Here is a 15,390-nt window from a genome sequence, read left to right as displayed (position 1 = left end):
TGCTCCCTCCCTCAGGACCCATGGAGAGATGTTATCCGGCCCCATTGCCTTTGAGGTATCTAGCTCACTCAGAAGCCTCTTCACTTCTTCCTTGGTTGTGTGTACTGTGTCCAGCACTTGGTGGTGTGCCTCACCTCTCCGTCTTTCTGGAGCCCCTTCTGTCTCCTTTGTGAACACTACTTTAAATCTCTTGTTGAGTTCCTCACATACTTCACGGTCATTTCTTGTTGTCTCTCCTCCTTCCTTCCTTAGCCTGATTACCTGGTCCTTATCTGTTGTTTTCCTCCTGATGTGGCTGTATAACAGCTTCGGGTCAGATTTGGCTTTCGGTGCTATGTCGTTTTCATTTTGTCGTTGGGCCTCCATTCTTATCTGTGCATATTCATTTCTGGCTCTACGACTTCTCTCCTTATTCTCCTGGGTCCTTTGCCTTCTATATTTCTTCCATTCCCAAACACACTTGGTTTTTGCCTCCCTGCACCTTCGGGTGAACCATAGGCTCATCCTGGCTTTTTCATTAGTCCTGTTACCCTTGGGTACAAACTTCTCCTCAGCCTCCTTGCACATTGTTGCTACATATTTCATCATCTCATTAACTGGCTTCCTTGCCAGTTCACTGTTCCACTGGACCCCGTTCAGGAAGTTCCTCATTCCAGTGCAGTCCCCTTCCTTCTAATTTGGCTTCATTCGTCCTGGCCTACCTGCTTCCCCCTCCACTTGTAGCTCTACTGTGTATTCGAAGCTTAAAACCGCATGATCGCTGGCCCCAATGGGTCTTTCATATGTGATGTTCTCAATATCTGCACTACTCAAGGTGAATAATAGGTCCAGTCTTGCTGGTTTATCCTCTCCTCTCTCTCTCTTGTAGTGTGTGTGTATGTGTGTGAGAATGTGTGTATGTGGGGGTGTGTATATATGTGTGTGTATGTGTATATGTGTATATATTTATATGTATATATATATATATATATATATATATATATATATATATATATATATATATATATATATATATATATATATATAATGTCGTGCCGAATATGTAAAACTGGTCAATTAGCAGAACTCATTTAAAATTAAGTCCTTTCCAAAATTTTCTCTTATACGTTTAAAGATATATTTTTTCATTAATGTTGAGGTAAAAATTCATAATTTTGCACCAAAAAGAACTTAGAAAACTTACCTAACCTTATTATAACAAGAACAATTTATTTTAGCCTAACCCAACTAAATATATTTTAGATTTGTTTACAATAATTTAATACTAAACAAACACAGTGAAATATATTTTTTTCGTTAGGTTCAGAATGATTTTGGAGAAATTGTTACATACTTAAATTTTCGCTTGTCCTATATGGCAAGATGAGCTTTGCTATTTAAGCCAAGATCGTAAGTTCTGCCTATTCGGCACGACATATACATATATATATATATATATATATATATATATATATATATATATATATATATATATATATATATATATATATATATATGTATGTGTGTGTGTGTGTGTGTGTGTGTGTGTGTGTATACTCACCTATTTGTATTCACCTATTTGTGGTTGCAGGGGTCGATTCATTGCTCCTGGCCCCGCCTCTTCACTGATTGCTACTGGGTCCTCTCTTTCCCTGCTCCATTAGCTTTATCAAACCTCGTCTTAAAACTTTGTATGGTTCCCGCCTCCAGTACCTCACTTTCTAGGCTATTCCACTGCCTGACTATTCTTTGGCTGAAGAAATATTTCCTATTGTCACCCCTTGTTTCTGTGCCCCATCTTTGGAACATCCTGTCTCTGTCCACCTTGTCAATTCCCCGCAGTATTTTATACGTCGTTATCATGTCTCCCCTGACCCTCCCGTCCTCCAGTGTCGTCAGGCCAATTTCCCTTAACCTTTCTTTGTAAGACAATCCCCTTAGCTCTGGGACTAGTCTTGTTGCAAACCTTTGCACTTTCTCTAATTTCTTGATGTGCTTGAACAGGTGTGAATTCCAAACTGGTGCTGCATACTCCAGTATGGGCCTGACGTATATGGTGTACAGTCTCTTGAAGGATTCCTTACTGAGGTATCGGAACGCTATCCTTAGGTTTGCCAAACGCCCGTACGCTGCAGCAATTATCTGATTGATGTGCGCCTCTGATGTGCTCGGTATTATACTCACCCCAGGATGTGTGTGGGTGTATGTGTATGTGTGTGTGTGTGTTTTGTGTGTGTGTGTGTGTGTGTGTGTGTGTGTGTGTGTGTGTGTGTGTGTATGCGTCTATTATACTCGCCTAGTTGCACGGGTCGAGACACAGTTCCAGGCCCCGCCACTGCACTGGTCGCTACAAGGTCACTCTTCCTGCTCAATGAGCTTCATCATACCTCTTCTTAAAGCTATGTATAGATCCTGCCCCAGTTTCATCACTTTCCAGATTATTCCACTTCCTGACAATTCTGTGACTGAAGAAATATTTCCTAACGTCCCTGTGATTCACATGAGTGTTCAATTTCCAACTGTGACCCCTTGTTGCTGTGTCCCATCTCTGTCCACCGTGTAAATTCCTCTCAGTATTTTATATGTCGTTATCACATTCCTCCTATCTCTCCTGTCCTCCAGTGTCGTCAAGTGGATTTCCCTTAATCTTTCCTCATAGGACATACACCATAGCTCCGGGACTAGTCTTGCTGCAAACCTTTGCACTTCCTTTAATTTCTTTACATGCTTCATCATACTTCTTCTTAAAGCTATGGATGCATCTGCCTCCACATCCTGCATCTACATCACTTCCCACACTATTCCACTTCCTGAAAACTCTGTGACTAAAGAAATGCTTCCTAATATTCCTGTGATTCAGCTGAGTCTTCAACTTCCAACTGTGACCCCTTGTTGCTGTGTCCCATCTCTGGAACATTCTGTCTCTGTCAACTATTTTATATGTCGTTATCATATTCCCCCTGTCTCTCTTGTCTTTCAGTGCCGTCAAGTCGGTTTCCCCTAACGTCTTCTCGTAGGACAGACCCCTTAGCTCTGGGACTAGGCTTGTTGCAAACCTTTGCACTTTCTCTAGTTTTCTTAAATGGTTGGCTTGGTGTGGGTTCCAAACTGGTGCTGCATACTCCAATATGGACCTAACGTACACAGTGTACAGGGTCCTGAACGATTCCTTATTACGATGGCGGAATACTGTTCTTATGTTTACTAGGTGTCCGTATGGTGCAGTTATTTGGATGATGTGCGCCTCTGGAGATATGCCCGGCGTTATACTCACCCCAGGATCCTTTTCCTTAAGTGAGGTTTGTAGTCTCTGGCTTCCTAGGCTGTACTCCGTCTGCGGTCTTCTTTGCCCTTCCCCAATCTTCATGATTTTGCGTTTGGTGGGGTTGATCTTCAGGAGCCAGTTGCTGGACCAGGTCTGCAGCCTGTCCAGATTCCTTTGTAGTTCGGCCTGGTCTTCGTCCGATTGAATTCTTCTCATCAGTTTCACATCTACAAACAGGGACACTTCGGAGTCTATTCCTTCAGTCATGTCGTTCACAAATACCTGAAACAGCACCGGTCCTGTGGCAACCTTCTCGTTACAGGCGCCCACTCTGACACCTCGCCACGTACCATGACTCGCTGTTGTCTTCCTGACAGGTATTCCCTGTGTGTATGTGTGTGTGTATGTGTGTATGTATGTGTTTGATGCGAGTATCCGATGATGGTTGAAGAGTACAAAACCTCGGTGTACCTGAAAATGTTAGAATGAATGTGACGAAAGCAAAACATGTAAATTCTTGAGGTATTGACAAGACTCTCGTCCTCCGATTTCTTGCCTGCCTCGTGTGAAGGAAGACTTGTGTAAATATGTAGTGACGAATGTTTGGTTAGGTAGAGCTAGACGAGTGCACGATGTGCGAATCTGCAGGACTCGGTACTTGACTACAGTCAACAGGAGAGAGAGAGAGAGAGAGAGAGAGAGAGAGAGAGAGAGAGAGAGAGAGAGAGAGAGAGAGAGAGAGAGAGAGACAAAAAACAGTGTACTTACATATTTGTACTCGCCTGTTTGTGGTTGCAGGGTTTGAGTCATATGCTGCAGCAGTTACCTAGTTGATGTGCGCCTTAGGAGATGTGCTCTGTGTTATACTCACCCCAAGATCTTTTTCCTTGAGTGAGGTTTGCAGTCTTTGGCCACCTAGCCTTTGCTCTATCTGTGGTCTCCTTTGCCCTTGCATGAGCTTTATGAGTTTGCATTTGGCATGCTTATATTTGAAGAGCCAGTTGCTGGACCAGGCTTCCAGCCAGTCCACATCTCTGTATTCCTGTCTGATTCTCATCCGATTTAATACTCCTCATTAACTTAACATCATCTACAAATAGGGACTCTTCTGAGTCTATCCCTTCCGCCATGTCAGTCACATATATCAAAAATAGTACTGGTCCCTGTGGAAGTCGCCCACTCTAACGTCTCGTCACGTACCGTGACTCTTTGTTGCCTACCTGTCAAGTATTCTTTTATTAATTGCAGTGCCCTTCCTGTTATGCGTACTTGATACTCTAGCTTTTACACCATTCTTTCATGAGGAACTGTGTCAAAGGCCTTCTTGCAGTCCAAGAAAATGCAATCTACCCACCCCTCTCTCTAGTGTCTTACTTCTATTACCTTGTCATAAAACTCTAGTAGGTTTGTGACACAGGATTTTCCATGAATGTGTGTGTGTGTGTGTGTGTGTGTGTGTGTGTGTGTGTGTGTGTGTGTGTGTGTGTGTGTGTGTGTGTGTGTGTGTGTGTGCGCGCGCGCGCCCGCCCGCGCGTGTGCGCTCGCTCGCAAGTAAGAGGACTGGTATTTTACTGTTCTCGTTGCATCAATTTTAACACTGAGTCCTGTTCTTGTTCATCGATCGTTTTCACCAAGGTAAGATGATCCAAAAATATGCAGACTCATTTTTCCATTAAATAATCATTTGTCTTTCTTAAAATACACAGACATCACAATGCAAATGACCCTCAAAATTCTATTTTCCTGAATCCTTTCATAGAAATTACTATAGTCAAACTCCAAGAGCACATCAGATCCCCCCACCCAAAAACAATAAAAACATTCGCTTTCACTACTCCAGCTAAGTACACTCACACTCATTTGCTAAATGATGATGAATATACCACACACCTCCCGCAACACACTTATGTCTACTGGCCTGCTACAAGCGCTCCTGTGTTGTAGGAAGTATGCTGATTTATTAATGCCTGGTGTATACTAATGTTGATGTAATTTATGATATTGTGAAAGTTTATATATGTATTATAACGGTATGTATATGGTTGTGTTAATATATATATTTAGAAATAGGTTGAGTTTTATTTTGAAATGGTTGTTGCTATATAACTTAGACTATCCATAGGTTAGACATCTCTTGGGTAAATGCTTGCGGACTGATAACCATATTTTAGTTTAGTAATAAATATATTGGTAATTAAAAATAGTTAGCTCGTCTGTCTGGCCCACGTAGTAATGCACAAAGGTATTAGTCAGGATTACTGCTTTAAAAATGTGTTCGTAAGATGATACAACTATATAATGCAGGCTTTGTTGAAGTGGTATAAAGCTGTTGATTAAGACGTGTGGAAATTGAGTGAAGAAGCCTGCTGTGTAGGCGAAAAATTTCAACAATTAAGATACCCAGCTGTGTCTTAATCAACATGCTGTATAATGTGTCGTGTAAATTAGCGGGTGCACAACTATGATGAACGTGTAGCATTATATATTCTGGTTCACGAGCAAGATGATTTACAAGTGCCTTGAGGAGTTACTGTTGGCTGGTGTTCCCAAGGGGACCAGACTCACTGATCCTGGGATAAGACTACATGCGACTGTTGTATTAAGCATGTTCACAACACATGCTTAACTAGGAAATAATTTTTGCAAGAGACCTTACCGTTATTCACTTCAGGCGACGCTGATTGGTTCCATCAGATCACGTGATGCAGCCATATGGCACAGCTTGACTCTGCGCATGCGCCTCGGGCTCTCCGTTCAATTCTAATAAAATCACTTGTCTTCTTTACATATATATACATTAGGCTTTAGTTCCAGAAATTTCTCTAAAGACAGAGCCAGGCAACAATGAAATTTATTTTAGTCGAACTGAATATATGAAAATAATGCATTTAAAACTTAAATTTTAATGCACTGTCCAAATCATTATGAAACTAGACGACGTTTCATGAAAAGTTCCACTAGTGTGTGAAGCGGCTGGCTCGCAAGACCGTCGCCAATCGTGCTGGGAGCTGCCACGGAACTACATAACCGCCTCTTGTGAAACCGAAAGTTACATTTTCTCTGCAAACACTAGAATATTTATATATATAACAAACTATAAATCCAATTTACAATACATATAAAAGGCAAAGGAAGCGTGAGGTGATATATGAGAGAGAGAGAGAATGAACTCGGCAGCACATCCGTGGTTACCCTGGAGAGGAAGTTGTGTCCCCGAGGCTTCCCGATGTTTGCCGTATCTGTGACGGTGTGGTGTTGGCGCCCCCAGGAGAAACTACTGCCTAGTAGTGATGTGACCCTTGACCACCAGCTGCCATGGAGGATTACTTTTACTTGGAAGAAGCAGGATACCCTAGTGCAGCATACAGGGGAACTAAAGCAGCGTACGACGACATCTTACCCAGCTCCAGACAAGAAGTCAGCACCCATGGAGATGGGACAACACAAGAGGACAGCGGCAGGTATGAGCTAACCATTCTCGACTCTCAGTGCGTCTATGATGTAGCACAATATCCGAGTTATCACCCTGGAGGGGAGAGTACCACTGCTTTTTCAGACACACCAGTTTATCCACACCGGTATAACCAAAGCAGTGATTTCAATGCGACAACAGCTAAAGTTCCAAATCCTCTTCCCCCTGTAGATCTGAATTTGGACCCCAGTCAAGATTCGTCCCACAATGCAATTCCTGATAAGGGAAAGATGCCCCCCCACAGGACTTACGTGATGCGACCACAACGACGGAGACGACACCGGCTGCCTGGAAAAGAAGTCGTCAGAACGCGAAGAGTTGCGGCTAACGCTCGGGAACGTCGTAGGATGCACGGACTAAACGACGCCTTCGACCGTCTTCGTGAGGTGATTCCGTGTCTGGGCAACGACAGGAAGCTTTCAAAATTTGAGACGCTGCAGATGGCCCAGACGTACATCGCTGCCCTACAGGAGCTGCTCAAGTCATCAGGGGCTTCAGTGTGAAGATATCGCAAACATAATGGGGATTAATGATACGTTTATTATTTTACTCGATAAATATAAAATGTGCATTTTATTTGCATATTTAAGAGGTGTGAATCATTTTATTAAGAAAAACTGAAGATTAAATTCCGTTGTTAGTAAGTATAGATAATTACGGGTTCTATTTAGTGAGGACATCAACTTGGATAACTGTAGCTATGAAAAAAAAAAATATATTCCCAATATACAACTTACGATTTTTATTAATAATTCTTGTACAGTAACTTAACTTCTCATTATGCAGACAGAATGTTTAAATAATTAACATTCTGAATTAATAATGAACTGTTAAGTATCATTTCTTTATATTATTATATATACGAAAATCATATACTTTTAAACCAAAGAATTTTTTTCCGTGTGTGCAAACAATAACTGATCACTGTTGGTAAATATCAAAATAAGGAACATTTTAGTTATTCAGAAGATCAGAAGAGAGTTGATATGTGGGTCATATTAAAGGCAATAACGAAGAGTTAACGAACATTCTCGTTGGCGATTTAGTTTTAAAAACTGAAATAATATTAAACTTATTTCTATGTGTTAATCTTATACCAAATAAAACTTACGTGAAGAGAAGAACACAAGCTAAAGAACACGTTTCATTGGGACAACATTTTGCTTTGAGTATAGATTTTTCATGACTCGAAAAGCACTAAAACAGGCTAAACGTTGTCCCAACAAAAACGTGTTCTGCAACTTGTGCGTTTATATTCAAATCTGGGCAATACGCCCACTTCATTAATAACTCGTGCATCAGATATGATATTACAGTTTTCTGTGGCACCCAAGAATACACTGTAGTCGATAGATATTTATGTGGATTGCTTTTGTTTTCATTAAGACTGTAGTCTAACTTTCTGGATATGGTTTTATGACTAAGGTGCGTCAGGGAGAAAATAATATGTTTTGGAGACGCGGAAATGCTGTGATAAGTAATTTATTGTTATTTATCGTTATCTATTTATAATGACAGGTCTTAATAATGTACTTTTCAAAATGGTAACTGGAATTCAGTCACCATAACTATATATATATATATATATATATATATATATATATATATATATATATATATATATATATATATATATAATGCTCTTTAGAATAAAAGTAATGCATTAAATGACGATTTTTAATTAAAACTTCCTTTACAGAATCTGCTTAGAAAATCATATGTAATGATCAATAATATTGATCAATGTTTAAGTGTCTTTAAGACAACTCGTACTTAAACATTACGAGAGGGAAAGTTGTTAACTGTACAACACATGCTGGGACAGACCTAGAGAAAAGTATTTTCCTGCACAGTGCATGTTGGAACACTTGGCACAACGTTTCGCTCTCTTTACATTAAGCATTTTTTTTTTTTTGGCCTCCTTCGCTTGAATATTTTTTCCGTCAGTAGTTCATCTTATTCTTGTTCTCTTTCGTTTTTTTTCAACTTCCCTTTTTTTTCTTTACTGTCAGTGTATATACATTGAGAGGTGAGTTTCTCTCAGTGTACATAGAAGGTTACGTATGTGTATCTCCATCCACATTCATTTTGAGATAAATGCATCATGATGTCTGCATACAGAGATACATTCTTCTCAATGTATATATTGAAATATAATTTCTCAGTGTATAAGCACAGACACCCACCGACTTGTGCTTCTAAATTTAAAATACACTGAGAGATGCGATTTTCTCGTATATGTACATTAAGAGATAATATATATACAAAGAGAAGACGTGTATCCCTGTGCATTTGCAATGAAAAGCGTGTCTTTGTGTTTATACAATGAGAGGAGCATGTCTCAGAGTGAATGTGTACTGAAAGATGTGTATGTATCAGTATATATACACTGAGAGGTGTGTAATTGTTTATGCACACAGAGAGATACATCAGTGTATAGACGTTAGCAAGTGGATCTCTCTATGTTCCCAGAGAGACGTGTAACATCTCAGTGTTTCTTCTATGATTTCTAAGTGTGTTTGTGTGTGTGTGTGTGTGTGTGTGTGTGTGTGTGTGTGTACGTACTCGCCCATTTGTACTCACCTGTTTGTGGTTGCAGGGGTCGATTCACACCACCTGACCCCGCCTCTTCACTGATTGCTACTAGGTTCTCTCTCTCCCTGCTCCGTGACCTTTATCAAACCTTGTTCTAAAACTACGTATGGTTCCCACATCCGCTACGGCACTTTCAAGGCTATTCCACTGCCTGACAACTCTGCGACTGAAGAAATATTTCCTAACATCCCTTTGATTCAACTGAGTCTTCAACTTCCATTTTTTACCCCTTGTTGCTGTGGAACATCCTGTCTGTGTCCACCTTGTCGATTCCTCTCAGTATTTTATACGTCGTTATCATATCCCCCCTTTATCTCCTGTCTTCCAGTGCCGTCAGGTCGATTTCCTTTAACCTCTCCTCTTAGGACACATCCCTTAGCTCCGGGATTAGTCTTGATGCAAACCTTTGCACTTTCTCTAGTTTTCTTACATGCTTGGCTAGGTGTGGGTTCCAAACTGGAGCTGCATACTCCAATATGGGCCTAACGTGCACAGTGTACAGGGTCCTGAACGACTCCTTATTAAGATGTCGGAATGCTGTTCTTAGGTTTGCTAGGCGTCCGTATGCTGCAGCAGTTATTTGGTTGACGTGCGCCTCAGGAGATGTGCCCGGTGTTATACTCGCCTCATGATCCTTTTCCTTGAGTGAGGTTTGTAGTGACTGGCTCCCTAGACTGTACTCCGTCTGTGGTCTTCTTTGCCCTTCCCTAATCTTCATTACTTTGCACTTGGTGGGGTTGAACTCCAGGAGCTCATTGCTGGACCAGGCCTGCATCCTGTCCAGATCCCTTTGTAATTCTGCATTGTCCTCGTACGACTAAATTCTTCTCGCCAAGTTCACATCATCTGCAAATATTGTTCACAAATACTAGAACCGTCATATCGTTCACAAATACCAGAAACAGCATCGGTCCTAGGACTGGCAATTGTGGCACCCCGCTCGTTACAGGCGCCAACTCTGACACCTCGCCACGTACCATGACTCGCTATTGTCTTCCTGACAGGTATTCCCTGTTCTATTGTAGCACCTTCCTTGTTATGCCTTCCTGGTCTTCCAGCTTTAAAACTAATCTCTTTTGCGGAACCGTGTCAAACGCCTTCTTACAATCCAAAAAAATGCAATCTTCCCACCCCTCTCTCTCTCGTCTTATTACTGTCACCCTGTCACAGAACTGCAGTAGGTTTGTGACACAAGATTTCCCGTCTCTGAAACCTTGCTGGCTGTCTTTGATAAGCTCATTCCTTTCTAGGTGCTTCACCACTCTTCTCCTGATAATCTCCATGACACTGCATATAATACATGTCAGTGACACTGGTCTGTAGTTTAATTCTTCGTGTCTGTCTCTCCTTTTTAAAAAATTGGGACTACATTTGCTGTCTTCCATATCTCGGTAGTCGCCCTGTTTCGATAGATGTGTTGAAGATTGTTGTTAGTGGTACACATAGTCTCTCTCCTTCCTCTCTCAGGACTCATGGAGAGATGTTATCGGCGCCATCGCCTTTGAGGTACCTAGCTCGCTTAGCAGCCTCTTCACTTCTTCCTTGGTTGTATGTATTGTGTCCAACACTTGATGGTGTACCCCACTCTCCGCAGCCTCTTCACTTCTTCCTTGGTTGTATGTATTGTGTCCAACACTTGATGGTGTACCCCACTCTCCGCTTTTCTGGAGTCCCTTCAGTTGCCTCTGTGAACACTTCTTTGAATCTCATGTTGAACTCCTCACATACTTTGCTGTCGTTTCTTGTGACCTCCCATCCTTCCTTCCTCAGCCTGATTAGCTGGTCCTTGACTGTTGTTTTCCTCCTGATGTGGCTATACAGCAGCTTTAGGTCAGCTTTGGCTTTCTTTTCTATGGTATTCTCGTATTGTCTTTGGGCTTCCCTTCTTACCTGTGCATATTTATTTCTGGCTCTCCTTATTCTCCTGGGTCCTTTGTCTTCTATATTTCTTCCATTCTCTAGCACACTTGGTTTTGGCCTCCCCACACCTTTGGGTAAACCAAGGGTTGATCCTGGATTTTTCTTTATTTCTGTTACCCTTAGGTACAAACCTCTCTTCAGCTTCCTTGAATATTGTTGTCACATATTCAATCATCTTGTGTACTGATTTCCCTGTCAGTTCTCTGTCCCACTGAACCCCATGAATGAAATTCTTCATGCCTGCATGGTCCCCTTTCTTGTAGTTTGGCTTAATTCATCCTGCCCTTCCTGCTTTCCTCTCCTCTTGTAACTCTACCATGTATTCGAAGCTCAAAACCACATGATCAGGGAAATGCAAGCGATATTCCTGAAATAATAGATTATGTAGAACAGGATAATAAACTATGTACGATTGCGGAAACTAGTGACATGGTCCTCAGACAAATAGAGAAACTAAAGCCTAACAACTCCCCAGGCATTGATGAACTGTTTGCAAGGGTATTCAAGAAATGTAAAGAGGAGCTTAGCATACCTTTTGCTAATCTTTTCAACATATCACTACAAATTGGCATAGTGCCTTGTAAGTGGAAAATGGCAAATGTAATACCTATTTACAAGCCAAGTGGCAGGTCCTTGGCTTCGAACTATAGACCAATAAGCCTTACCTCCATAGTGGGAAAATTTATGGAATCAATAATTGCCGAAGCAATTCGTAACCATCTTGATAGGCACAGATTGATTAATGAATCTCAACACGGTTTTACAAAGGCCGTTGCTGTCTTACGAATTTACTAACTTTTTCACTAAGGTGTTTGAGGAGGTAGATCATGGTAATGAATATGATATTGTGTATATGGACTTCAGTAAGGCTTTCGATAGAGTTCCACACCAGAGGCTATTGAGGAAACTTAGGGCACACGGAGTAGGAGAAATTTTTTCCTGGGTAGAGGCATGGCTGACAAATAGACAGCAGAGAGTTTGCATAAATGGGGAGAAATCAGAATGGGAGCACGTCACAAGCGGTGTTCCTCAGGGGTCAGTGTTGGGCCCGTTATTGTTCAAAATTTACATAAACGACAGAGATGAGGGAATAAATAGCAACATAAGCAAATTTGCTGATGACACCAAAATAGGCCGTCCAATTTATTCTAATGAGGACACTAGAACACTCCAGGATGATTTGAATAGACTGATGCAATGATCGGAGAAGTGGCAGATGCAGTTTAATATTGACAAATGCAAAGTTCTAAATGTTGGACAGTTAAATAACCATGCCACATATAAACTAAATAATGTAGATCTTAATGCTACTGATTGCGAAAAGGATTTAGGAGTTCTGGTTAGCAGTAATCTGAAACCAAGACAACAGTGCATTAGTGTTCGCAATAAAGCTAACAGAATTCTTGGCTTTATATCTAGAAGTATAAATAATAAAAGTCCTCAGGTTTTTCTTCAACTCTATATATCCTTGGTTAGGCCTCATTTAGACTATGCTGCTCAGTTCTGGTCACCGTATTACAGAATGGATATAAATGCTCTGGAAAACGTACAGAGGAGGATGACAGAGATGATCCCATGTATCAGAAATCTTCCCTATGAGGATAGACTGGGGGCCCTCGAAAGGCGTAGAATTAGGGGGGATATGATCGAGGTGTATAAATGGAAAACAGGAATAAATAAAAGGTATGTAAATAGCTTGCTGAAGATTTCTAGCCAAGACAGGACTCGCAGCAATGGTTTTAAGTTGGAAATATTCAGATTCAGGAAGGATATAGGAAAGCACTGGTTTGGTAATAGAGTTGTGGATGAGTGGAACAAACTCCCGAGTAGTTATTCAGGCTAAAACGTTGTGTAGTTTTAAAAATAGGTTAGATAAATACATGAATGGGTGTGGGTGGTTGAGAGTTGGACCTGACTAGCTTGAGCTGCTGGGTCTGGTGCCGTGCTCCATCCTTGAGTGGAGGTGACCAGACTGGGTGGGTCATTGGGCTAATCCAGAGGGGGGGGGACATGGACCTGCTCCACATGGGTCAGTAGGCCTGTTGCAGTGTTCCTTCTTTCTTATGATCACTGGCCCTGAGGGTCTTTCATATGTGATGTCCTCAATACTTGCACTACTCAAGGTGAATACTAGATCCAGTCTCGCTGGTTCATCCTCTCCTCTCCTCTCTCTCTGGTAGTGTCCCTTATGGGTTGGTACATGAGGTTTTCCATTACAACCTTCATCATCTTAGCCCTCCACATTTCAGGGCCCCCATGTGGCTCCAGGTTTGCCCAGTCTATTTCCTTGTGGTTGAAGTTACCCATAATCAGCAGCTTTGCTCTGCTCACATGAGCTCTTCTGGTGACTTCCACCAGTGTATCCAACATCGCTCTATTGCTCTTGCCTTGGCCTCCTGCTATTCTGTGGTGGGTTATGTATCACTGCAATTACCACGTTGGGACCTCCAGACCGAAGTGTTCCTATTATGTAATCTCTTGCTTCTTCTCTATCTTCCCTCTCCAGCTCATCAAAATCTCATTTGTTTTTGATGAGCAGCGCCACTCCTCCACCCCCCTCTGTTCCCTCTGTCTTTCCTCAGGATCTGATATTCCATTGGAAAGATGACATCTGTTATCATTCCTGTGACCTTGGTTTCTGTGAGAGCAATGATTGCAGGTGATGCCTCTGACTCTTTCGTGCCACTCATCCCATTTATTCATTATTCCATCAACATCGGTGTACCATACCTTCAGTTTCTTCTCTAACACTGTGTTCTGGAGAGCCTGTGAGGGCGGAGGACCTGGCAGTGTGCTGTGGGATTCTACAGCATAGCGTGGGGTGGGGGATCTGTGGACTGTGGTTTGGTTGGGATAGCATGTTTGGTTGTTGGGTTCTGGGGGTGGCTGTGTGCGCGCTTGTGCTTGTTGCTCTGCCCTGCTCTGGTTGTCCTCTGCTGATTCTGTCTGTCTCTCTTCCTAGCCCCTTTCGCCTGTCTCTCCTCTCCCTCAGCTGCTGTCGTTCTGATTTTGCTCTGTCTCTGTCTAGAAACACCCTCTTGTATGTTGATGATTCCTTCAGCCGTGGATCCTCTTGTAGGATCCTGTTTTGCACTGTTTCTGTCTTGAAAATCAGCTTGACTGGCCGATGTCTCCCCATCAAATACCCCACTCAGTCATGTCCTTGTCACCTATTTCTTTGATGTTTTCAATCTCCTGTTTTTCTTGCTGCTGTCTTTCATTGTGTGTCTTCCCCTTGCTCTTCTGAAGCCCATGAATAAACACTGACTTTTCCCTCTCCTCTTCCCATTGCCTTTCCCTCTGTTTCTCCGGGTCCCACTTGTACATGGCCATTGTCACCCTTTTTTCCTGTAGTTCTTGGTGGCATGGTCGTACCTCTACCTGTAACCTATCCCCCTCTCCACCTTCTGCCCCTTCCCCTACTACTATCCCTGCTCCCAACTGCTCTCCATCTTCATTCCTCGGCCCTGCTTGTGGGCTGGTAGGGCCTTAGCGTAAGTTTTGTCGCCTTCCTTTCCATTTGACTCCTCGTTCAGTACGGGTGTACCAGCTTGAAATGCTATGACTCCTCTGGGCAATAGCCCTGTAACTCGCTTCAGCCTATCTACCTCATATTCTAGGGTCCTTATCCTGGCTTCTGCAGCTTAGACTTATGACTCTCATTTCTTCTAGTCCTTTACCCTCTTTTACAATTTTGCAGAAAGCTCTGCCTCCATCCTTTTCTCCATTTTTGCAGAAAGTTCGCCTAGCTTGTTCTCCCACTCCTGTTCCATTCTTTTACATTACTCTTCCATCCATTCTTCCTTACCAAAACCATCTTTCTCTGATTCTCTGAGCCTTCGAGGGGGGTTCAATGTCGTAGTTGTGTGTATGGGAGCAGTGGGATTTAATGGGGAGAGAGGGGGGGAGAGGGGGAGAGAGAGGAGAGGGGGAGAGAGGGGGGAGAGGGGGGAGAGAGGGGGAGAGAGAGGGGAGAGAGGGGGGAGAGAGGGGGAGGGAGGGGGGAGAGAGGGGGGAGGGGGGAGAGAGGGGGAGGGGGGAGAGAGGGGGGGGAGAGAGGGGGAGAGAAGGGGAGAGAGGGGGAAAGAGGGGAAGAGAGGGGGGGAGAGGGGGAGAGAGGGGGAGAGAGGGGGAGAGGGGGGAGAGAGGGGGGAGAGAG

The 15,390-nt window shown here is 42.6% G+C and overlaps 1 protein-coding gene across 1 annotated transcript; it reads left to right on the top strand.

Annotated features, from left to right (window-relative positions):
* The first annotated feature begins 6,262 nt into the window (after nucleotides 1-6,262).
* LOC138855333 (uncharacterized) lies at nucleotides 6,263-7,523 on the top strand. Its single transcript, XM_070104242.1, has one exon. The coding sequence runs from the start codon at nucleotides 6,560-6,562 to the stop codon at nucleotides 7,217-7,219; it is 660 nt and encodes a 219-aa protein (XP_069960343.1). The 5' UTR covers nucleotides 6,263-6,559; the 3' UTR covers nucleotides 7,220-7,523.
* Nucleotides 7,524-15,390: the final 7,867 nt, after the last annotated feature.

This window comes from Cherax quadricarinatus, chromosome 90 (assembly GCF_038502225.1).
Source record: "Cherax quadricarinatus isolate ZL_2023a chromosome 90, ASM3850222v1, whole genome shotgun sequence".
Lineage (NCBI taxonomy): Eukaryota > Metazoa > Arthropoda > Malacostraca > Decapoda > Parastacidae > Cherax > Cherax quadricarinatus.
This window is presented reverse-complemented; position numbering and strand designations above follow the sequence as displayed.

What these genes read in the sequence shown, in the direction of transcription:
- LOC138855333 (XM_070104242.1), top strand. Translation starts at nt 6,560, where the DNA reads ATGGAGGATTACTTTTACTTGGAAGAAGCAGGATACCCTAGTGCAGCA.